General features: G+C 43.7%; 1 protein-coding gene, 1 long non-coding RNA gene and 2 other non-coding genes across 9 annotated transcripts in view; 3 read left to right on the forward strand and 1 right to left on the reverse strand.

Moving 5' to 3' along the window:
- LOC147651251 (uncharacterized) overlaps window positions 1–2,690 on the reverse strand; it is a 14,736-nt gene extending 12,046 nt beyond the window's left edge. The window contains exon 1 of the long non-coding RNA XR_015274657.1: window positions 2,519–2,690. This is a non-coding gene — a long non-coding RNA (uncharacterized LOC147651251). The remainder of the gene's footprint in view (window positions 1–2,518) is intronic.
- On the forward strand, window positions 2,621–23,976 carry ATG16L1 (autophagy related 16 like 1). Of its 6 annotated transcripts, none has more exons than XM_023933342.2 (19): window positions 2,705–3,359; window positions 4,372–4,465; window positions 6,690–6,795; window positions 8,253–8,326; window positions 8,516–8,767; window positions 9,624–9,689; window positions 11,925–12,014; window positions 12,757–12,813; window positions 13,013–13,060; window positions 13,761–13,863; window positions 15,799–15,904; window positions 16,024–16,094; window positions 17,568–17,639; window positions 19,574–19,694; window positions 20,473–20,578; window positions 21,095–21,244; window positions 21,578–21,625; window positions 21,993–22,094; window positions 22,500–23,976. In XM_023933342.2, the coding sequence occupies exons 1-19, from the start codon at window positions 3,245–3,247 to the stop codon at window positions 22,591–22,593; spliced, it is 1,875 nt and encodes a 624-aa protein (XP_023789110.1). In that variant the 5' UTR covers window positions 2,705–3,244; the 3' UTR covers window positions 22,594–23,976. The 6 variants fall into 6 exon arrangements, with proteins under 6 accessions (XP_023789114.1, XP_023789112.1, XP_023789110.1 ...); XM_023933343.2 differs by having other exon boundaries at window positions 11,928–12,014; XM_023933344.2 differs by lacking the exon at window positions 13,013–13,060 and having other exon boundaries at window positions 2,636–3,359.
- Window positions 14,073–14,343, forward strand: LOC111933802 (small Cajal body-specific RNA 6). Its single transcript, XR_002866885.1, has one exon.
- On the forward strand, window positions 16,458–16,720 carry LOC111933801 (small Cajal body-specific RNA 6). Its single transcript, XR_002866884.1, has one exon.
- Window positions 23,977–24,306: the final 330 nt, after the last annotated feature.

Raw genomic sequence — 24,306 nt, forward strand, 5'->3', positions numbered from 1 at the left:
GCGCAATGTTTGAAGTAATTAATTTATCTAATGCTTGAGGACACATTTTTTCCCCCCCCCCATGTCATTTCTACTCACAATGATTCTTTTTCCTGCCCTGCTGAAAGAAATAGGGGACAATTATTTTCCCTCCCAGTTTTAGAGAGAAAAGCCTGCTCTCAAAGATGAGCTCAAGGATTTCTTGAGTCTGATCCCTATATTCCTGTATCTTTGTCTTTTCCTTTTCCTCATGCTTTGGTTGCTTTCTTCTTTCTCTGCAAAGGATTAAGATGTAGAGAAGAAGATTTGATAGGATGAATTTCTCTCATCACTGCCCTTCAGAAGTTCAGTAACTATAGTTGTAGAATTAGGACTTAACCTTACAGTTGCTATAAACGACCCAGACCCTGAGTGTGAAAGAGTTATAAAAGTTTTATTGAGCACAATAAAAAAACTTGCAAAGCAAAAGGGACAGCACTGGGAGCATGGCCAAACACCAGAGGCTCATACACAAAATGATGGCTCCACCTTTTATACCCCTGGGATTGCTTCAGCTTTTTGCATATTTATTTTGATTTCACATAGTCTTGCCCCATGTCACTCTTTTCAGCGCCCACGTAATTTCATCATTGTGGTCATCAGGGCCATCACTGGATGAAGTTCTACTACTTTAAATATTGTGTCTCAAAGGTTTGGTTAGCAACAATCTGCCCAACGTAAAACTCATAAATCCACATTACAACATACAAAACCATCCTTGTGAAAACCATCCTCACAACTAGGCCATTGTAACACCAACCACTTTACAACACATGCCATTATCTTAATATTAACAACATTATAATATTTAGTATCAATTAATATAATGTCCTGTGAAAGCCAATTCCCATTAACTTGTTTCTCACACAGTTACAGGTAATTTTAAGTTCTTAAACAACTAATTTGATTTTACGATGTATAAGTAGAATGAAATAGGCTGTGTGCTTACACTTGGCCAAATTAGCTTGAGAGAAAATACACATAACCTTGTGCATTGTGTACTTCATATAAGACAGAGCTGTGCATGAGCTATTATTAACTCAACCAGCAGCACACTCTCATCCAGTCTAATAATCTAGTGAATCATCTCTTTCACGCTGTTACAATTTCATCTTCATTCATTACTCAAAAGAAAAACAAAGCAATTTAGGCAGTCCAAGACAAAAAGCGTTATGAGTTCTACCCAGTTTCCAATTAAATTACAATAATACAGTTACCTAACACATTACTTAGGAAGTTAATGTCAGGAAAATCCACAAACGCCAGAGGTTTATGTCCAAAAAGGAGACAGAAGAGTCCTTCAACTTTATTCGAATAAAGGGAGCGAGCCCACCGTGCCACACACCCGCTGGCTTTTCTCTCCCGAGGTTTCGGAGGGCACAGCCTCACTTTTATCCTAAACTCCCGGCCGTGTGTGTCCCTCTTCCTTTCCCTTTGCTGATAGGAAGGTACAGCCTTCCCGAGCCACCTTCCACATATCCCCCCTTGAAGCTGTCATTTTACCCCAAAGTTCAGAAGTTCCACCTTGTGCAGACCCTTCTTGCCTGTTTCAGGAGCCCAGCTCCTGAAAGCTGTTAGGAACCCGCCCCCCAAAGTCAGCAGAGACATTCAGACCCATTTCAAATACGTTAACAGCCATACCTTCACTCATCCAATTGCTTATTAAAGACATCGGCACACATATTTCCTCTCATTAAGAAGGTGAAAGTAAAGCAATGGAGCGAGTAGTTTCTTTGTGAGGCTGGCCAGGAGGTGGGAGTGCAGGGAGGGTTGCACAGTAGCTTCTGCCGTGTTCCACATTAAGCAGTTTTTCCTAGAAAGCCTCAAGCTCCATTTCATTTCACCACCACCCTCCTTGAAGGCTCAGCTGGGGCTGTTCAGCTTCGAGAGGGGCCCTCATCCCTGGGTGTCCCTGTCTGCAGGGAGGGCTCCGAGCAGAGCCCGGGCTATGCTCCGGGGGGCCCAGCAATGGCATCAGCGGAACGGGCAGGGACTGATCCCAAGAAGTTCCCCCTGCACAGGAGCCAGAACTTCTCTCCAGGGCAGTGCCCCAGCCCTGAAGAGATTGCCCAGAGAGTGTGCAGACTGTTCTCACAGGGGATAGTCCAGAGTCCCCCGGATACAATCCTGTGCCCTGTGCTCTGGGATGGCCCTGCTGGAGCACGGGGTGGGGGGGAACCAAATGAGCCACTGCGGGCCCTCCCAGCCTGACCCATCGCATTATTCCAGGATTCCCAGTAGGCCCTGAGGGAAGCCGCGTACAGGGACGGGAAAAGAGCACAAGGAGCACTCAACAAATGGCACTGTGTGTCATCTTTACGTAGTGCAGTACAACACTCCCTCTGATCTCTGTGGAGCCCTTACTAAATGTTTAATGTTCACTCACAGCAGCACCCATCTTTAAGAGGGGCAGGCTGTTAAATCACATCACAGAGATTTGACGGTAGCTGCCGAGGCCGCACAGTCCCGTTGCCACGCGGGCACCAGTCTATAACCTTACCAAAGCTTCAGCAGTGTCCCTGGTGAACAGCACGACACAGCGCTGCCGACCCTGCGGGGACACGGAGCTGCGCGCGGTGTGACCGCGGCACGCTCGGCCCGTGTGGCAGGACACTCCGGCCCGGCCCCGCCCCGCATGGCGCTGCCATGGCTCCCCGCAGCCGGCGGCCTGCGCGCATGCGCTGCTGTGGGGCGGCCGGGGCCTCAACATGGCGGGTTTGCCACTCTCAAGATGGCGGCCCAGACGCTCCCAAGATGGCGGCAGTGCCACTCTTAAGATGGCAGCAGGACCACTCTTAACATGGCGGTAGCGCCACTCTCAAGATGGCGCCTGCATTGCGGACACAAAATGGCGCGGCGCAGGACCTCCTCGCCTCAGAAAATGCCTGTTCTTCCGCCTGAGGCTGACCCCGCCTCTGCGTTTGCAGCGCGATCTCGCGCGGCGCTTTCAAGCTTAGGGACACCGGTGCTGGGGTCGGCAGAGCCGGAGGCGGGCGGACGGCGTCAGGCAGCGGTGGGGCAGCCTCTGTCGCGGTCGCGGAGCGCCGCAGAGACGCGAGGGCCCCTGACGTAGCGCGGCGCCATGGCGGGTGTGGGGGCGCGGCCGCGGGCCCAGGCCTGGCTCTGAGGGGGCTTTCACCGCCTCCCCGCGCTCCCGCCGCCTCCCTGCCCCCCGTGCCGCCCGCTCCGCCCGCCCCGGCCCGCTCCGCCCCAGCCTGCCGCGGAGATGGCGTCGGGGCTGCGCGCTGCCGGCTTCCCCCCCTGGAAGCGGCACATCGCGGAGGAGCTGCGGCGGCGGGACCGGTTGCAGCGGCAGGCTTTCGAGGAGATCATCGCCCAGTGTAAGCGGGGCCCGGCGGGGGAGCGGCCGAAGTGGCGTTTATCTTCTCCCTCACCGATGCCCATCAGTATCTGCAGGGAGACTGCTCAGTGGGGAGGGTGTGGAGTCTTCCTCTCTGGGGATATTCCAGAACTGGATTCTCTCCGGTGCCGTGTGCTATGTGATTACCCTGCTCGAGCAGGGAGGTGGGATCTGGTGACCCACTGTGCTCCCTTCCAGCCCGAATCATTCTCAAATTCCTCTTCAAAAGTGGGAAAGGCATGTGGCTCAGGGTCCCTGGCCTCGCCCGAGCCGTTCTCACGGGACTGTTTGGGACATGTCTGTAATAACAGGAAAGCTGGAATTTCTGCATTATTGAGGAAAATACGTAGTTGTTTCAGTTCCCTCAGAGGCTGAAGCGCTTTGTGCTCTGGGCAGTGATTGAATGTCTGAATTGTCTGCACAATTCCCGCCCAGTTGCTTGTGGAATCGAGAACAATGGTGCTATTGACCCTGCTCATGGTCTTTTGTAAAATTTGGAGCTATCCAGGGGCCAGCACTCTCTGTTTAAGGTTTTCCTGCCCGCCCCTCTCCTGCCTCAGCTGTGTCAGGATTGAAGGGGGTCCCATAAACTGTGGGGGAAAGCAAATGGCAGAGCTGGGTTTGGCCTCTCTGCCAGGCCTGTTCTTCTGCTTGCTGTCCTTTGAGGACCTGTAAAGAGTCTGAACTTTGAACTCTCTCTGTTTTAGCAGATTGCAATGCACCTGAGTAGTCCCTGTCTCTATTAAGCTTTCATGAGACCAGTCCCACACAGCATCTGGATTAATGAGGAGTTCCTGGGGTTGTAGGTGGATGGTGCCTTAACCTCTTGAGATCAAAGAGGAAGGAGAACACACTGATGTGGTGGAGGCTCATTTAGCATTTGGCTGTGTCAGAGTAATTAAAGGGACTAGATCACAGCTAGTCATCTAGGCAGAAGATGGGAATCTGGATTTTCTTTCTGGTTGTCTAAAGTGCACTTTTTGCCTCTGCAGATAACAAGCTACTGGAAAAGTCAGACCTTCATGCAGTGCTGGCTGATAAGCTTCAAGCAGAAAAATATGACATGCAGAGCAGACATGAGATCAGGTATGTGACACTCCTTTTTCAGTCAGCAGCTGTCTGTTGTGCACCTTGTAACCTAAACCACTGTTTGATGCCTCACACAAACAGCTCCAGGATCTCTACAGTGACTTGGCACACAGAAAACTGAAATTCTGTTGGACTAAATGTAACTTACAGCTGTGTCTAAGCCTGTGGTAAAGTTACAGTATGTTTAAAATATGTAGCACAGAAAGGTCTAGCCAAGTTTGGGAAAACTCATGGAATAGAGGTGAACCACAGTGAGCTGCTGCTCCTAGTCTGTTTGTCTTGTAATGCTTACAGTGTTTACCTGCTCTTCCTTATGAATATGGGATGGTTTAATGGCTAGTGTCTTTCAGTCTGTGTCATCACATGAAAGGGGAGAACAGAAATAAATCATGATTATGAAGTGTCAATCCTAAGTAAGCACCAGATGCCAAAAGGAAGGTGTTTTGTGCCTGCTTTTTAGTAGGATTTCTTGGGAAGCTTCCTCTCTAACCTGGGAGTAGCACTCTGGTGCTGAAGGCAGGGGCTGTGCTGCTGGTTCTGCTGGCGTTTGACTGCACAGCAAACCCATGTGCCAGAATTGTCCCTTGGACAGCCTGTCTGTTCCACAGAGCTGACTGGCTCTGCCCTCAGTGTACCTGAAGAGAAGGCAGGGACAAGGAGCTCAGAATTCCTTCTTTTGTGAGAATTGCTTCCTCTGTTGAGATTCTTTTTGCTCTGCCCTGAAACCAAAACCTACAGCAGGAAACTGTATGAGCATGTCCATCTGGGATACAAAACAAATCAATATGACAGAGAAGGAGGAGCTGCTGGGTTTACAGGAATTGCAGGCAAAACTCCAGCAGGCTGGAGTTAATAACCATGTGAAAGTTCCCAAAAGCTTTCTGATGGCTTCAGTTGTCTTGAACCATTTCAGTTTACGGGAATTATGTTCTGTCTGAATGCCAGGTCTAAGAGATGAGGCTGGACTAAATGTGAATGAGAAGAAAGGCACAGAAGCAGCATCTGAAAGTAAATACTCAGCTGAACTCTGATACTATGCTTAATATATTACAAGTTTTTGAAACAGAATTATTTTTCTAATCCTAGATAGCTGAGGGAAAGTTTTTTTACTTTCCTCAAGGCCAGGGAGTAGTATCTAGTTCTGGCTATAGAGGTATGCTTGGATGGAGTTATGGGATATGTTGGATGTTACCACAGGACTTAGCTTCCTGTCTATTTGCACACATTATTTTTTTTTTAAATGGAGTTAGTGCGGCATTAGTTCAGTGAGGGGTTGGTTGGTTGTTTATTGAGAAGAGCATTAAGTTACTGATATCACTGTGAGGCATTTGGATGGATTTTTTGTTTTCCCCTGGACTATTACAACACAAAATGACTGGAGAAAGGGATGTAATTTCCTTGTTCTGTTTGTCTGACATAACGGTGTTGAAGATAAAATTATGATATTTTTTAAAAAGCTGTAATTCAAAATATAGGTGATAATGTGCTCAGAGTATGTGTGTGTGTGTATGCTTTTAAAAAAGCTGTGTATGTTCTGTCTCTGCTTTCAGAGACATGACTGATAAATGTTATACTCTATACACTCTACAGTTGTTTCAGGCAGAGGCTGATATAAATGTTCTGATATATAAAAATTCAAGATTATCTCACAGTAATAGTGTTTAAAAACACAATTAGTAACCACTTCAAAATTTACACACAAAAAGAGTATAGTCAGACCAATGGAGAAGTGACTTGTCACACCTGGGACTGTAAACTCGAGGGCCTGGGAATACTCCATTGGTTTCCTGGCTTTTGGTTCTGTACCCTCTCCAGACATCTTGCATCTTCAAGGGCCACCAGCTCCCTCCAGAACAAATCAGGGTGGTAAAATATTTGTAATTGTTCCAGAATTTAGAGAGTGTACTTCTAATACTCAGTCGTCTTCGTGCAAATTTAAACAAAGGGTAGTCATCTTCCGTTGGAGTTTGAATTCTAGTTTAGAAATGTACAAAAAGTGAATCTGGTCCTCAGAAGATGTAACTTTCCATTACTGTGTGATGGCTTTTTGGCTGGTGAAGAGTGCATGGTGTAGAAAGCCAACTGTGGCTTGGTTTATTACAAATCAGCTGTGTCCCTGGTGTACAGAGCATCCAAGGGAGGCAATGTCTGGACCCTGGTAAAGGCACAGAAACAACTGGATTCTAGTTTGGGACATTTCTTCTTCTTTGTCCAATTGCAGCCCAGGACATGATAGCACATGGAATGACGCTCAGCTGCAAGAACTGGCCCAGCTGAAGATAAAGCACCAAGAGGAGCTGACTGAGCTGCACAAGAAACGTGGAGAGGTTGGAAAGTCTTATTATGTTCTCTGTGGTCCATATGTGGCCTTTTGGGAGCCTGACCATGATTATACCAGGCTCATTAATCATCATTTTTTTTGTCCTTTCATCTAGAGGGTTTTTTTTTAACTTCCCCAATTCTTGATGACTAAAATCAACCAGAGATGGGCTGGTCCGTAATACTGTCACCAGGAGATGAGAGCTTACATTGTCAGCACAGCATGATTTTTAAGTGCTGAATTTTCTGCTTCACTAATAGGTTATTAGTTATATTAGAGGAGGGGGGAACTGATCTGGGCTGCACAGCTGTATATGACCACTAATAACTGGAAAAGAGAGTGAGTGGCATATAGGGTGTGTGGTTTCACTGGCCTCACTTTGCAGCACCGCTTCTGTGGCACTGGACAAAGTAAAAAAGCACCAGTCAAGGTTAAAAGAGCCATGGTGCTAGTCTGAAAACAGAGTGCTGGTTCAGAGGCCAGGAGTTCTGTAATGATGACACTTGGGCCTGGAAGAAAGGAAAAGCTAGGGGGTCTTGGGTTTGTGTTTTGGGTTTTTATTTTGACAAGGAGATAAGGAATTTCAGCAGCAGAATTGGTTTTTGCAAGCACAGCAGTGGACTGAATGAGTCTGGAAACTGAATGGGACTGCATACTTTCATGGGGAAAAGGTGTGAATGGCCTGGAAAATAATAACACGCCCCCTTGATCACACCTTACTGGAGGTGTGGAGAAGCTCCCGTGTCAAAAATTCTGAACTTTGTAAAGGGGAGATGGTTTTCTATCCAAGGTGTGCACCAAGTGGTCAGGGCACTCAGTATTTTCTTTACTCCCAACCTGGTGTCCTAAAACCACTTACACAGGCAGGCACTCTTCCCAAAAATCAGTCTTCCTTTTTTCTCGGCAGCTGAGGCTGTGCTCCTGGGTAAGCTAGGAGCTAGCAGTTGCAGCTCAGCAGCATCAGCCTCTGCCTCTTTGTCCCCTGCACCCACAACTTTCTCTGTGAGAAAACTTTTGGTGGCACCAAAACACATACTGTGTTCCCAGTATGAGCTGTGTGTCTCCTGAAATGGCTATTCTGGCCATAACAGGATGATTTGTTTCTTGGTTGTCAGTACTCATTTGTTGTTTACTTGAGAGTTTTTAGTTTCTGTATTGATTTTTCCAGTACTAAAATTTCTTCCAGTATACATTCTGTTAGATCTGACTATTAGTGAAACTTTTTGAGGGAACAGAGTGAGACATCAAAGGACAGCAGCTTTTTGACAATTCATTTTTGAAAGTGGATTCTCAGAGTTAATGACTTGGGTAGCAGAAAGCATAGAAAGCTAGGTTAAAAAAAGGTCTGAAATGCGTGATCCATGCTTTTAATGCTAGATTAGTCTGTGCTTGCACTGAAGGGTGCTAAGTGTGTTATCCACTGACATCCCTACAATTTGTAATGCAATTTTCTTCTCTCCCCAGCTGGCCCAGTCTGTAATCGATCTGAACAACCAAATGCAGCAGAAAGACAAAGAGATGCAGATGAACGAAGCCAAGTGAGTAAGAACTGTTTTGTCTGTGACCATACTTCTGATGGAGTTCTTTATTGCAGTTATAATATTCTCTAGGAGTCTTAGCCCAGGGCTAAAAATGCCTTTGTGAGGCATTGTGCAAACAACACAAGGAAGATGGCACAGGTCCCAAAGGAGGTCCTCATGGTTTTTTATGTTTTGTTGCCATTCCAGGATTGCAGAGTATTTGCAAAAGATTTCTGAACTGGAAACAGAGTGCCAAGAATTGCGTAGCAAACTGCAGGATCTTGAGCGAGCTAATCAGACACTGAAAGATGAATATGACGCTCTCCAGATCACCTTCAATGCCTTGGAGGAGAAGTTGAGGAAAACTACTGAAGACAACCAGGAGCTGGTCTCACGTTGGATGGCAGAGAAAGCACAAGAAGCCAATCGTTTGAATGCAGAAAATGAAAAGGATTCAAGGTGAGATACATGACCTCTGATAAAGCTGATACATTTTTTTATTATGAGTGCATAGGATAAAACCAGATTTAGTTTTGAGCTCTGAAATCTCTGTTCTTGCACATCACAGTAGGAGTCCAGAACTTTCTTTTTCCAGCCAACACAGACTGACACTTCATGAAAACATTCCTGTCTTTTAAATGAATAAAACATATTCTTTTGTTTCTTCAGCAACATATAATTGTGTGCTGAAGATCATAAATCAGAAAGAAACTGTGGGGTTTTGTTAGTGTTAGATTTGGACTTCTCTTGTTGATATTGCATCTTATACTGCTCCTAGTTTTATCCTTTTTTGACTTGACTAACTCCAGTGTTTTTTGCATTCCTCTAGAATGAGCATCTGCCATGAGACTGAGCTGTGTAAAACTTATTGCAAAAGTAGTTTTATGGCTGTTTTTCCTTGCAAAGTAATTTTTCTTCTGAATTGTTGCAGCTTACTTGCCAGCTAATGGTACCTGGAGACTGACCTACATACAAGTCTTGCAGTAGCTGTCAGTTTTGTATTAGCTTCACTAACATAATCGTTAATTTGGCACATTCTTGCCCTCCAAGCTAATGCATATTCATATGGATCATAAATGGCCTTTGGTTCACTTTGCCTCATTGCCTTACCGGAGGGATCTTGTCCTTTGCTACTCACAGTAAGAAAACTGCCTCTCCTGCTCAGAGTATCTTAAAAGGTGGGATAAAATTAGAGCAGGGGACTGATTTTTTTTTAATTTTATGAAGCCCATCAAAACTGTGCAGGGTAGCCTTTGGAATGGGATTAAGGAAATGTTGTTTTTGTTTTTTAATAACCTTGGTTTCTCTTTTTTAGGAGACGCCAGGCCAGGCTGCAGAAGGAGCTGGCAGAAGCTGCCAAAGAGCCCTTGCCTGTTGAGCCGTAAGCAGTCTTGATTTATAGAGTCTCTTTCATCAGTTTATGCCTCAGGTTTATGCAGATGCATGATAAATGGTATCTTTGATATTCCTGAATTGGGTGAGGTAGAGGAGTGTTTGAACTTCTCGTGTCAAGTCAGAAATGTGCTGTAACTCTCTCTGCCTGAACTTACAGAAGAAGGAGCTCTTTTAGGACTGAAAATAGATGCTTGGACAGAAAAGTCCCAGGAATGGTTCATATGGTCAATAGATGTTTTTATAAGAAATGTTTTTATGCTGAGGTATGTACCTTTGGTCTTTAAGATAGTTTTTCATGAAATAGTGCAGTCATGAAACAATTACTCTGGAGATGCCTAGATTTTAAAATGTTAGACTACAAACATGCTCAAGGATTTCCTGTAGGAACAGGTACTGAGTGAATTAAGCTGGGTGAAAATACATGGCTTCCATACTGGCAGAGATTTGTTGTTTCAGGGAAAAGCAGTGGACTACTCTACCTGGTAAGCTGAAGAGAATCCCTCTGGTGCCTTGTTCTTGCCCTGCTGTGTTTGGCTCTGGGTGCTGTTGGATCAGGTGGCTGAAGTGGGCAGTAGGAGCTGTGGGTGCACTGAGCTGGGCTGATCAGGGTGTTCGTGTTTGCCCAGTCCAGAACAGCTGCATCTGATGCTCTCCCTGAGCCCTGCTGAGTGGTGCCAGAGCAGCCTGCAGGCTTTTTTTGGAGATCTTTTCTCTTTATGCTCACATCACAGAGTCACATTGAGTGCTGTGCCGCAAGCCCTTGTGAAGGACAGAAGCAGTGCATCCCTCTGGAAGGGGAGTGCTGTGTGAAAGGCTGGGAGAGGGAGGAAGGGCAGGTGGAAAGGGAGTATGAGACACCCTACAGCATAATTGCATCTGTATACTATTTAAACTCTGCTTCAGAGATGGCTTTGATTTCTTCATGATTTTATAATTTGAGAGAGTTTGTGTTGTGTAAATGTGCTACTTACTGAAGGGAAAAACTGCACCATTTCAGGGCTGTTTATATTTACTTAAAAATATAACTAAACGTGGAAAGTTCTTTAGCTACACATAGTTTTAACAGCAGAAACTTTAGAATTTTTTTTAGATTTTTAGAACCAAATATTGGCAGAATTTGATAGTATTTTATTGAAACACCAGCCTGATACATTCAATCAGTGAATGTATTTTCCACTGTCTTTTCATGTATACTCTCCACCAAAATCTTATTGAATTGAAAGTGTAGCTATACTCTGAAATGAGAGATTACAAATGGTTTCATCCTTTTAAATGCTTTTGCAGCTGAGTGTTATCTAATTGCACAAATTGATTATTTAAATACTGAACTTAAAATTCTCTTCAGTCAAATAGCATTAAGTTAGTAAAATGTGTTTAAAAATAGTGTGTCCTGCGAAATCAGCAGTGGAGGAAAAATCGTCACTGAAGATAAAAGTAATAGGCTGTCAGAGTCTATGGTGACTAATGGGGGGAAATCTTCAGCATTAGCTGAGTAATTTAGCAGGGTTAATTTATTGTACATGGGTTGGAGCCTCACACTTGTGTTCAGTTCACCACCAACACTTTAATGGAGTGAACAAAAACAGCTCTCACACTTAGTGGTGCAGCACCTGAAGTACAACAGTGTAAAAAGTATCAGGGTGTCTAGTGTAGGTGAAGCGGGAAAATTTAGTCAGCCTCTTTTGCTTTTTTTAACACTTGCTTGTTTTGAAACACCAAAAAAGATACTGATATCACCTCTACTTGGTGTGTCAGTAACTCATGTTTTTGTTGTTCAGTAACTGTTCCAGCAAATATCATTCACCCTGTAGTTTAGCCTTGCTCAGGTGTGGTAGGTTGTTACAATGCTGTATGTAGTTAGTGCTAGAGGTTGAAATAGGATGCCTGTAGTAAGGAGAATCTGAAAAGGAGGTCTGAAGGCAGAAAGGGGGATGTGGAAATCCAGCCCTGCTGTCAGTGAAGTGGAATTGGCAGCTGGAAAGAAAAAATGAAATTTAGTTGCTGTCTGTATCTGTTTTCAGACACAGTGTGTTGAGTTACATCTCTGGCAGTGGCAGTTGCATCAGAATTTGTTATCTGGATGTACCTGTGTGTTGCGTTGTTGTTGTTATAAACCTGTGTTGCATTGGGCATGGACACTGACAGGCCCTGGAACAGTGCCATCCTGTCAGTTCATGCTGTCAGTGGCTGATTGAAAAGGAGGTGTTTTCTCTCACTTCAGCAGGGATGATGATATTGAAGTGCTTGCAGATGAAACCTCTGACACAGCTGAGGAAACCTCTCCAGTGCGAGCTGTCAGCCGGACGTCCAGGTTTGTGACCAAGAGATTCTTGTCATGTCACTGGGGAAGGACAAGGGGCATAGTAGAGCTGGAACAGTGTTGGGAACGTAACTTGGGTTTCTAGTTGCCTTTAGGTGAAACACAGTTTAGTGCTACTACCAGAGCAGTAGGAAACTCATGTGCTGTGTTCTCTGTTGCCATGCTTTAGATGTGCTGGTTTTCCTTTGCTGTTTTAACTAAGTTACCTTAGTGCCTGAAAAATCTTTGTTTAATCTTTAAAACAAATGTTTAAAAACTAGTTAATATCATGGCTATTACAATGCCTGTTGTTTTATGCCTCAATTACTCTACAAGATATCAATATGACTTTGGAAATAGCTGGGTTTATCTGAAATGCTGAAAATAATCTTCACCTAGATTAAATGCATCTTGTTCTTTCTCTAAAATAGCAGTGAGTGGAAAGTAAGAGGTAGTTATGTGAGATCACGGATTAATTTGATTGAAACTTCAGACTTGGCAGACTGTTCTATCTAAACCCAGCAATTCACAGGGTGAGGTTGAGGGGCATGAGGAAATTTCACCCACAAAATGTGTTTCTAGTTGTAGTTACTGATGACTTTTGCACTGATGCCTGTCTTGGTGCTCTCTGTCTCTGGGCTGGGTCTGAGGGGAGGGAATCTTTCCAGAGACATGTTGCTATGAAATGTGTTTGTATTGATCTTTATGTGGAGAAGCTATTCACAAGGTTTAAACCTGTCCTCCCCTCCTTCAGTAAGCGACTCTCCCAGCCAGCTGGAGGCCTTCTGGACTCTATCACTAATATCTTTGGGTAGGTTAGAAAACTTTCACCTCCTTGTTTTGTTTATTGGTTTCAATGTACACCAAAATCTTGGTGATGCAGGGAATGCAAACAAATATTTTCAGTCTTCCTTCTAGCTTCTGCCTTTCTTTTTTTTTTCTTTTTTGTTCTCCTCAACTTCCTGTTTCTTCCATCTTGCCGTGTGCTGACCTCTGACCTTTCCCTCCAGTCTGTCTGAGTCTCCCCTTTTGGGACATCAGTCTTCTGATACTGCCAGGTGAAAACATTATCCACTCTTAGTCCAGCATGTGATTGTATTCCATTGAAGTAACATGGAACCCAGCTGCGTTGTGCTGATTAGATTCTGCAGTTGATAACTGGTTAGGAACTAGCTACAGTGAGAGAGGCAATGAGCCCCTATTTGTGGAGAGAATACATGGGGTTTGCTCTTACTTTCCACTGCACTTTGCTCCTTCAGTAGGGTTATTTAAAATAAGTCATTGGGTTCTGTGCTTAGTAACCAGAGCAGAGCCGGTCCTTCTAAGCTCAGCTCTGCAGTAGGTGGATGTCTTTGCTTAAATGGAGCAGCCCAAACTTTGGAACAGAGCATTTTGCTGTGTGGTATGTAGAGCTGAAATGGTATTAAGTCTTCCTAGATACAAAGATGCAGCTGCTGCCAGTCCCATGTTTCTCTTCCTATTGAAAACATTAAAACACTGCTCCAAAATGAGGTCAGTAATCAGTTAAGGTAACTTATGTGGTGAACTGTGAAATATCTAGGGCCACAAGTGAATATAGTGTTACATAACAAATGTAATTTTTGAAAGGTGGGATAAAAAAAAAGACATTAAAAGCACCTTCCTTAATTTTTTACTTTCTGTACAGAGTAGTTAATTTACAGTTACAGATCAGGATGAACTCAAGAGAAACAGTGTTCATTTCTCATTTTAAAATGTCTCTGCTTTGTCTCATCTCAGGAGGCGTTCTATGTCCTCATTCCCTGCACCCCAGGATACTGCAGAGCCACATCCAGGTGCCAGTAAAGAAGTGAGAGTGCCCACTACTGCCATATGTGTCTTTGTGAGTACAGAAGGAATTCTTTGCTCTGCCATTCTTTGTTCTGGTTTTGGAGGAAGAGAATCCTCTACGTGGGAACTTATATCCTGAGACTCTTTCTATTAGCACTGCTGAACAGGAAGGAATTCTTTGTTTGGTAGAAGCATTCATTCTGTTTAATTCTTATCCTAAATGTTTCTCAGAGCCAGCGTGCTCGATGTCTATCTTACTGAGGTCAATGATGACAAAGAAGTTTTCTGAGGGCACAGGGAAATTCCACCCCATTGCCCCCTTGGCTCCCAGCAGTCCCTATTCTATCATGCCATAGTAGAGCTGTGATTGAGGAAGAGATTGCTGACAGTTTGGGATTAATTCAGTTCCAGTTCTCCACAGTTAAGGGAGTTGTGGCACCAAATGTAATCCAACATACCTGGTGAAGTGGAGCTCAAGGTGATGGGGTGTCCTCATTTGCTGTGCATGATCAAAGGTTTTCAAGCTGAGACCTCCTTTATGTGTACTTTGGCCTCACAAAGCCAAACTTAATTTTCTGTGCAGGTTTATTGTCTTGTGACTGAAAGCAAGTTGTCCTGTAATGCAACTGCTTTTTTGAACATGCTTCTGGAGCTTTCTTGGGCACTCCAGAGCTGGATGTGGATTTTTCATGGATATTAAATTATTTATTTTCTTCATCCAGAATATCAGTGTGGCTCACTGCAGCAAGGAAGCACATGTATTCTGTAGTGGAAGTTGTGGGTGAAGGGAGTAGCAATGTCACCTCAAGTGAAAATAAGGTCATGGCTGAAATGGCAGCTGGAGCTGGCTGGAGTAGGGGGCATCAGGGGAGGAGATGCTAGGCTTTAGTTCCAGTGTTTTGAGCCCAGGTTGACGGTCAAGACACGTCTAGGTCTGGCATAGCATTCTCTGAGCTAGGACTCTGTGATGGATTAGGCAGATATGCGGACTGGCAGAGAGCAGGCTGGGCTTACCTCTGGAGAAGCAAGTAGGAGGTGGAAAAGGTAGTCACCTCAGGAATCATTCCCAGGCATAGCTTCTAGGCAAGGCCTTTCACCAGTTTTGTTGTGAATGGCTCCTCTGTATTTGCAGAAAGATCAGATTTGAAGCGTGATTATCCTTAAATATGAGCTGACAGACCACATTCAAACAACAAGTTCTGTAAAAATACAAGTCTCCAGAAAAGCTGATTTTGAAAGAGCAGTTACTGAAAATGCTTTAAAAATTATTAAGATTGTGGGTAAGTAGTATAAAGCTGTGAAATGAATAGAGTTAAAAAAAAAGAATGAATCTTAAAATTCTCATAAGTTTTAAAAGTTCAAGAATTCAGAACATTAAGCTGTGAGAAGTAGGGGTGCTGGGGGGTCAGTGCATCTGCAGAGATGGCACAGCATAAGTCCAAATCCTCTGCAAGCAGGTGCTGTCACACTTGTACTGCACAATCACCAACACACCCAGTGAATGCAGTGCATCTGCTGTGCTGTTTCCTAGCAGACCTGCTTAATCCAAGCCTGACTTGATTGTTCCATGGTTGCATGAACTGATTGGATCATGTTCCATGGCCGTCTCTAGATGGAGGAATGTAAAGTTACTTTCCTTCTACAGCACATCATCTGTTACTGTTTCTTATTCTGTCCTCTCAGTTGTATTTTTTCCCCTCTCCTGACTTAAGAGTCTAAGCTTAGGAAGCACTGTAACGCTTTTGTTAGTTTGTTAGCGCTGCTGAGTCCTTGCTGCTGTTTTTATTGATGTGCCTTTGTTTTTTCTTCAGAAAAGGATCAGCCACCAGCCACAGCAGAGTTTGTGGCTTTATTTCCTATGTACTGCTGAAAGATGCACAGCTGTGATTCTGTGTAACCTTTTAAGTTCTGTAGCTTTCTGATCTGTGGGTTATGGGTGTGTGCTAATTCTCTTTTGGGCGGCTGTTCTGTTCCTTCCCCTCCTCAGGATGCACATGATGGGGAGGTGAATGCGGTGCAGTTCAGCCCTGGCTCCCGGTTACTAGCAACAGGAGGCATGGACCGGAGGGTTAAGCTTTGGGAAGTCTTGGGAGGTAAACCTTTCTGCTTTGGGGAATGGTGGGATGCTAAATAAACTCATATTATGGGTCACTTTGTGTCAGCTTCTGTTCTAATCCATTGCTCAAGTTTTTGTTCATCTTTCTCTGTGCAGATAGGTGTGAACCCAAAGGTTCCCTCTCTGGTAGTAATGCTGGGATTACAAGCATAGAATTTGATAGTGCTGTAAGTATCTGTGCAATATCCACTGTTCATAATTGGGAATAAATTGATGGAATTATATTGTTCTTTACCATCATTTCCATTCTAATTGAAAAGTTACCTAAGAAATGGGTTAAAACATGAAAGTAGCTGAAAGTAGTTAAAATTGTACAAAAGATCTTTATTTGATGTGATGCAGTCTGTATGTAATTCTGATCCTTGCTTTAAAATTCAGATGATGACATGCAGCTCAGACACTGGCTGTTACGGATTTTTGTTTAAAGTAAGAAATTAGCTTTCCACTGAAGCTGACATAACAGCACAGAAGAAGCAAATACACTGAGGCTTTATTTCTGTGAAGTTTTTTTTCCATAAGTAGTTTACTGAGGTCTGTGATGAATAGTAAAAGGTCTGATTATCCCAAGACTTGCAGTTCCATGCCCTCTTCTCCCAGCAGTTTCTCCGCAGCCACAGCACAGCAATGGTGTGGCTGGCAGAGTGTTTGCTGACAGTGTGAGATGCACTCAGCTCATGTTCACCTGGAGCAGCGGAGACATGACTGGGATCAGCATCCAACAGTACTGCTTGAAGGAGTTTGGGGTCTTGGATTGGTCTAACTGGACATGTGATCTGACTTTCCTGCTGAGACCTCTTCCACAGAACAAAGCTGATATAATTTTTGCCATTTGTGCTGAATTATGATACGCACACAGGAGGATCCTTCTTATGGACACTGACCAGCTCATTAGAGATGTGCTGTTAATCTGCAGGAGAAGCTAGTCCTGAGGTTTGGCAAGTTGCTTGAACACATTTTTAGTGAGAGTTGCCTGGGTGAGATGCCAAAGGATTACAAAGATTCAGGAAAGTCTTTTGTGATGGACAGGAATGCAAGCATAAATTTTGTGGTGGCCATTCTCCATCATGGGTGATTTGTGGGAGCCCTAAGCCTAAAGTCATAAACAAGTAGATTTCTCTCTCCTCAGGTACATTTCATTTTTGAAATCTTAGCTTAAAATGCTAGAATTTTAATGAAAATAGTAAGAATCAGGCTAATTCCACTCTGAGACCTTTCTAAGCAGTGAGGGTAGATGATAGAGGGCTTTTTTCCTCTAGAAAAAAAAAAAAAAAAGAGAGGAAAACAACTCTACAACAGAGAAGGGTAAACTAGAACACATTTTCTCACTGCAGTGAAAGGGAAAGATGAATGTCCTTTTTTTGGTCTGGTTATTGTTATAATTGGTATACATTATTCTTGTTATAATCTATGGCCATGATTCTACAAACCCGCTCATTTTGGTGAGAAGCAGGTGTCACAGCCCTTTGGGAAGGGTGACATTAGGTTTACATACTGGCATTTGCTACTGTGGTTTTGGTTTTATTCCTTTTTTCCTTTGACAAAATAGTACTAATATGGTTTTAATGGTTTCTTGAAAATATTTAAATTTGGTTTGCATATCGACTAGCAGAAGGAATTTTAAAGGAATCTTGTGTTCACAGGGTTCTTACCTCTTAGCAGCTTCAAATGACTTTGCCAGCAGAATCTGGACAGTTGATGACAATCGATTACGGGTGAGTCTTGTGAGGCAAAACAGTGCACAATTAGTTTCTGTCTTGTATTCCCAGTTTTGTCTAAAGGGGACATGGGAATTTAAGTTGGGCATTTACAGATGCTTTTTAATAGTTCTTTTTGTTGAGAGGTTCTTAATCTCTTGAAGGTCTTCACAGCAAGACCTAAAATACAATGTTGATCTCCATGCAGTCTTGCAGGAAGCTCCAATTACTGTGTATTTTTCCCAATACAACCCTGCTCTAGAAAAGCCTTGCCACATAAAGTGTGTGTACACTTTTGTGTACCCCTCTGTGGAACTTTAAATGCCTTTTATGATTTATGGAGAGCCACCTTGATGTTTCAGCCTCGAGGCTGAAGGACAGGCTGCTGAAAAGGGCTTTGTGGAGGACAAAGCAGAACTTCTGTTTTAAGTCAGGAGCAGCATTCTTGAAAAGGACCCCTCTGCCTGGCTGTCCAAGGCAGCAAGCCTCAACATGTTGGACATCATCCTCAATGTCTTTTGGAAGGTTCCTCCTTTCCTCCTAAATACTTGGTACTCATATTCTTCTCTAATACTTGTCTCTGATTTGAAAATAATCCTTTGATAGACTAAAAGAAAAGTTTTACAGCTTTCCCAGAGCTTTTTTTAATTGTCATTTCCGATGTACACTTTTTCTCAACTTTTTATTTTCATAAGATGCTATTTTGAGGTTCAGATCTTCAGACATTTAAATGTTGGTTATAACCAATAGATGTACTCTAATGCATTGGGTAGTTCTCAGTGTGGAGATGTCAAGTCTCAGGAAAGTGAAGAGTATCAGTTCTTTTGCACCTTCTCCTTGGCTGCAAAACCTATTGAATGTGAACTGCAGTGAATACAAGTTTAGCAGACATAGATTACTCACTGCAAAAAGTTAGTTACACCTGCAAACATTCACATAATCTTCCTGGAGTGCGTTCATTGCTGAGATGAAATAGTGCTCTGTGTTTCAAGTGTGATTACTGTGGACTTGGCATGGCTTGCACATAAGCAGAAGAAGGTAGTAAAGCTGAAATCACTGTAAACTTTGCCAAAATTCCCTGTCTAAATGTGGATACCTGTATGTGATGTTTGTGCAGCAAGGGCAAGGAGAGATGCAGAGTGGAAGATAGATCCTCCTTGTTGGAGTTTGTGTTCCTTTCTTAAGGCAAGGTGATCTTTTTGGGATGATGTTTTGTGTATCAGGTTTGGGTCTTTTTCCCAAACTTAGCTCCCATTTCTTTCCATTCTTAAAGGCTTTTATTTTGTTTTTCCCCAAGCCCAGATTGCTTTGTGTAATTTGATACTCTGTTGAGTATTTTTTAAAAAAATCTATCTGCAAAGATTTGTCTTGTTTTTCATAACTCTTACTTTAGTAATTCACTGTCTGTTTTGTGATTTAGTATGTAAATGTTCAGCAATTCTAAGTGAATGTGGTTCATGTTCTCAGCCCCAGAGAGCCTCCCTCTGCGCTTAGAGAAGCTGTTGTAGGGAGTTTTTCTGAAATCCCTGGTTGTCTCAGCTTTCAGGCTTTAAGAAGTAATAACAGTTGAGACTCGATACCCTATTGTGTCCTTCAGGGAGGCTCCATAAAAGCAGAAAGGCACAATTTCCATTTTCAGCATGCTTTAACCCCTTGTCATTGGTTTGTCCTGCAAGGCTGTGTTGCAGTTGCCATCTGTCCATGAAATGTAAGTGTGCAGAGTACTGAGGAGGGAGCTGGCAGGTTCCTGAGTAACTGGAAAAACTGCAGCAAAAGATGACTTGTGTTTCCCAGCTCCAGGCTGGACTCTGATAATTAACAGTCCTACTCAATGGTGATATCTGTTTAACGGTAATAGATGTTTTTTCTGCCAAGCAATGCAGGAGACGTGCAAATTACAATTTGAGCAAGTGGAAATACTCAGTTTCACCATGTCAATCTCCTGTCCCCAGCACACCCTGACAGGTCACAGTGGTAAAGTTCTGTCAGCCAAGTTCTTGCTGGACAATGCACGTATTGTTTCGGGAAGTCACGACCGGACCCTCAAGCTCTGGGATCTCCGCAGCAAAGTTTGTAAGGAATCCTAACTTCGGCCTTTCATCCATGTTTTGTGCTTCTGCTGAATGCTCATGGCAGTCTAGTGTCAGATCAATTATTGAATCTTTTTGCCAGTATAAAAATAGAAAAAGCTAACAGTCATCCCATTTTCTGTTACACTTTAAGTAACTGAATTCTTTCTGCCTGTTACCTGGAATAAGAAATCCTGTGTGTGCAGGAAGCCCTGTTAATGCTATTACACTGAGAGCAGCTGTTTTTGGGATTGTTCTTTGTTTACCAGTCTGGGGATGGGTATTTTAGTCTTCCACTAAAAACTTGGAGCCAGGCCAAGTTTTTAACCCTGAGGTGGATGGAAGTGTTTCTTGGAAACACGCCAAAAATTTCAACCTCTCAAATGAAGGATTTGCTAGGATCCAGGCTTTTCTTCCAGAGAAATACCTTATTTCCTTGGTTTTTCTCCTACTGTGGGCTCTTAAACCTGCTTGCACTGAGAGAGCATTTGAGATTCAAGGTTACCTTGATACCCGAATTGCAAACATAGATAAATATGAAGTGGAAATGAAGCAGCTGTCATAGGAACATTTAAAGTCCCAGCAAAGGAGATTGAGAAGGGCAGAGAGGTTGAAGACTTAATTGGGATTATTTTAAGATAGTTTACCCTGTGCTGCTCCTTGGGCACTGCTCTGTGTGGCCACTGTATGGGGGGGGCATTTAGGGATTGTTTTCTGTCTCAGTTTTCATCAGTTTGGACAATGTGAATTTAAATGTGTCACCACTGGTTTCTCCTTTTTAGGTATAAAAACAGTTTTTGCAGGATCTAGTTGCAATGACATCGTGTGCACTGAGCAGTGTGTAATGAGTGGACATTTTGATAAGAAAATTCGTTTCTGGGACATCAGGTAAAACCATTGTAGGAGAGCTTACAGTGTAGGAGTGGTTATGGGTTTGCTGTTAGGTTAATCTGAAGTAGGGAGCTCTTCCTCCTGAGCTTGGCAGCTGGGGAGGCTGTTAAAAACATGGTAAAGGGCCATTAAAGATACTTTTATTCCTACTTTTATGTTGTTTGGTATTATAGGTTTGGTTGGGGCTGGGGTTTTTTTGTTGTCTTTTGTTTGTTTGGGGTTTTCTGTGGGGGGATGCCATTTTTTTTCTGAAAAGACAGCCTGCTTGCTGGTAAATATTTTTGTGCTGGTAAATATTAGTGCTGTTCTAGGATGAGGTTGTGAGGAAAGTAGTGTCTTAACTGTTCACTGGAAATGCTATCCACAAGATGGGATCTAGCTCTTCCACTGGGATGAATAGAAGTTTTGATGCACTCATTTGGCTTCTAGACCCTAATTCACTGCTTTCTTTTTCCTTCCTTTTTTTTTTTTTTTTTTTTTTCCCTCCTTTTTTTCCCCTCTTTCTGTCTTTAGGACTGAAAGCATAGTAAAAGAACTGGAGTTGCTTGGAAGAATCACGGCTCTGGACCTGAATCCAGAGCGAACAGAGCTTCTGACCTGTTCCCGTGATGATCTACTCAAGATCATTGATCTGCGGGTCAGTGCTGTCAAGCAGACGTTCAGGTGAGTGTCTTCTTCACAAGAACACTGAATTTTAGGGCCTTGTATTGTGGGCTACCCTCAGTGCTGGAGTGGTTTTCAGGACCTCTGTTGAAGAGAGCTGTCTCCTCATGGTTTTTTTCTCCATGGCAAAGTTCTCTAGAATGACTAGGAGCAGCAAAGAATTTCTTAGGGTGCCATTGAGAGGAGGGTGTATGAGGAGGGTGTATCCCAACATGAATTGGGGTAAAGGGGTGCTGGAGTTTATTCTGAACCATGCTGAAATCCTTAACATTTTCTTTAGTAAGTATCTCTTCTCATAAATGAGTTAACTGTTACCTGATTCTATCTTTCCAGTGCCCAGGGATTCAAATGTGGCTCTGACTGGACAAGAGTTGTGTTCAGGTAAGGTCAGACATAAGCAAGATACCTGATGAACCTTTCCCCAGCTAAATGGAGTGATTCCTGATGCTTGGCTGCACTGGTCCCCAATTACAGCTAGAAAAACTGGGACAGAGTTTGTAATTTGTCCAAGGTTACCTCTTGGTCAAGCCAGAGTGTATCCCTAAATATTGATCCAATGTCTTGGAAATGCTCTGATTTCAAAGTGCTTTCACCTCTTAGTATTAGCAGATGACAGCACAAATCTCCTAAAGGAATGTTTAATGCGAAGTTGCTTGCTTAGGAAGTTGTGGGTGGAATGATGATGTGTGCTGAAAATTGCTGACTTGAAAATTGTTCTTTGCCCTCCGCACCTGGTCTGATCTCACAGCCCTGATGGTAACTATGTGGCTGCTGGCTCAGCTGATGGGGCCCTCTACATTTGGAATGTGCTTACTGGGAAATTGGAGAGGACGCTTGCAAAGCATCACAGGTGAGGGAAGTGGGACATGCAGCCTAGGGTGGGGATCTGGGTTGTGGATGTTGCTGAGCTATCAAAAAGTTGGAGTTGCACAGCTTTGCAACTTTTATCGGCATGTGGGAATTATTAATATGCAAAGTCTTTGTGGATTCATGGCAGTATTCTCTAGATTGAATTAGATTAGATTTGTTGTTGTTATCTTGTTAAACTGAGGTATGATTCTAATAAAGTGCATTCAATACATTTTGAAGAAATTGTACCTCCCTCAGACTTATTAAAAGCCCAAGTCTCTTGAGATGTGAGAAAATGTGGGTTTTTTTAAATTGGGAATAAGAGTATTATAGTAATTCATTCCAGTGCTAAGTGCTGTTGTGGAATTCAGCTTTCTTGTGAACTTACTCTTGCCTTCCCTTTCAGTTCTTCTATCAATGCAGTCACGTGGTCCCCAGCGGGTGCCCATGTGGTCACTGTGGACAAAGGAAACAAGGCTGTGCTGTGGTCTGAGTTTTGACTGACGGAGAGTGAAAGACTGTGTGTGGTGGTGCTGGTCCATGGCTGCACAGCTTGGAGACCCGAGCCCAGATCCATCCAGAGTCAGGATACTGACAAGCACATGGGCTTTGCTTTCCAGAGGGAAGCTCTAAAGCAATGGAGAAAGGAGCCTGAGTCAGAGACTTCTCACGGCCATAACTGCACTGTGGCACCCAGACTCAGAATGGGATTAGCTGTTGTAGATGGAGAATGCTACTTAGTCATGCCTTTACTTGCAGTATCTATGCACCACGTGGAGCTGATGATACTAGCGGGATTCCTCACCAGACAGCTGTGCCAAATATCCTGTCACACAAATGTATCTACAGCACTTCTGAGGTGGAAACTGTGGAAAGAAGTCATTGTGTATGCTGACTTAAAGCATGTCCTGTCTCCTGTGTTCTGTTCTGGTGGCCTAGTTCAGGCACGGGGTGAGAAGATCCTGAGACACATCCTAGGCAGTTTGAAGTGTTGGAACAGCTTTTAAAAAGAGTCTCCATGGCTCTGACAGCTCTGTCTTTGAGTCATCAACTCAGTTTGGATCTGTTCTGATCCTGGCACAGGCTCTCCAGCACTGTCATTTGTACTCTGTTTATCAGTTCTTGAGACAATGGTCTGTTCTTCAGGACTTCTGCACCCTTGTGTTGAAATGCCCTTTAACAACTTGGGTATCACAAAATAGGAGATTTTTAATCTTTTTATACCACAGTTTGGTTATTGGGTGTGAGGAGAGACCTGAGCTCGTTGAGGTTGTAAAAGTTGTGCTGCAGTGATGAGGAATGTAGTAATCCTGTGACTTCAGTCCTGGAATACAGATGTTTGGTCCCTTTTTCTGTTCATCCGTCCTGTCCTGGCGGCTGTCAGTACACAGGGGAGCAGTGGCATCAAATCCCAAATCCATTGTTTTGGTGCTGGCAATTCCAGGCCACTTGCCCCGTTCTTGAGCACACGTGCAATATTCCCATTTGCGCTGGAGCCCTCTGTGGTACGGAGCGGTGTCTTAGCTCTGTCCCTGTTCTGGCACCCCAAACCATGATGTGACTGAGTGTGAGCTACCTGGCATATCTTTATCCAGCCAAACCTTTCCACATCATCTGGGCCTCGAGACAAGCCACCAGCGTTTTATTGCCTTTTTTATTTGCACTTTATTTTCTTCTTTCCCAATAGTGTTTTACTATGGAAGTGTGTTCTTTGGAGGGGCTGGGTTGGGGGAGCTGCTCTGACAGGCTCCCTCTAACCCAGCCTTTCATTCAGACACTTCCTGCAGAGGGGAATTAGAGTATATGGGGCAAAGTTGTTATTTATTCAGCTGCCCATAAGAACTTGATTGTAAATAAACCTGTGTTCTGCTTTTAAAACCCCACACTGCTCTGATTTATTTATTTGTGCATCTGTGTGTGAGATCTTGTTTGGAATGAGTGCTGAGGGGGACCTGAAATATTTTTGGGATGAATTGTGGGATTTGGTGTAGAGGGGGAGAAAGGATAATTCTCTTAGCTTGGGGCTGGATGTCCTGCAGGTGCAGCCTGGGCTTGCCCTGTCTCAGTAGTCCTGCCTTGAGACAGAAGGAAGCCTTTCCTCATTGAACAAGTGCCTCTGTGTCCTTGAAAGGTTGATGTATTGTTGGATGTTTTAGATAAACTACTGAACTGAGGAAACCAAACACTGCTGAAAATAGGCATCTTTTTCTGCT

The sequence above is a fragment of the Cyanistes caeruleus genome, chromosome 10, assembly GCF_971803275.1.
Source record: "Cyanistes caeruleus chromosome 10, bCyaCae1.hap1.1, whole genome shotgun sequence".
Taxonomy (NCBI): Eukaryota; Metazoa; Chordata; class Aves; order Passeriformes; family Paridae; genus Cyanistes; species Cyanistes caeruleus.

Coding starts and splice junctions, on each gene's coding strand:
- ATG16L1 (XM_023933342.2), top strand. CDS start 3,245: ATGGCGTCGGGGCTGCGCGCTGCCGGCTTCCCCCCCTGGAAGCGGCAC. Junction 8,327..8,515: donor ATGCAGATGAACGAAGCCAA/GTGAGTAAGAAC, acceptor TTGCCATTCCAG/GATTGCAGAGTATTTGCAAA. Junction 21,245..21,577: donor GCTGTCAAGCAGACGTTCAG/GTGAGTGTCTTC, acceptor CTATCTTTCCAG/TGCCCAGGGATTCAAATGTG.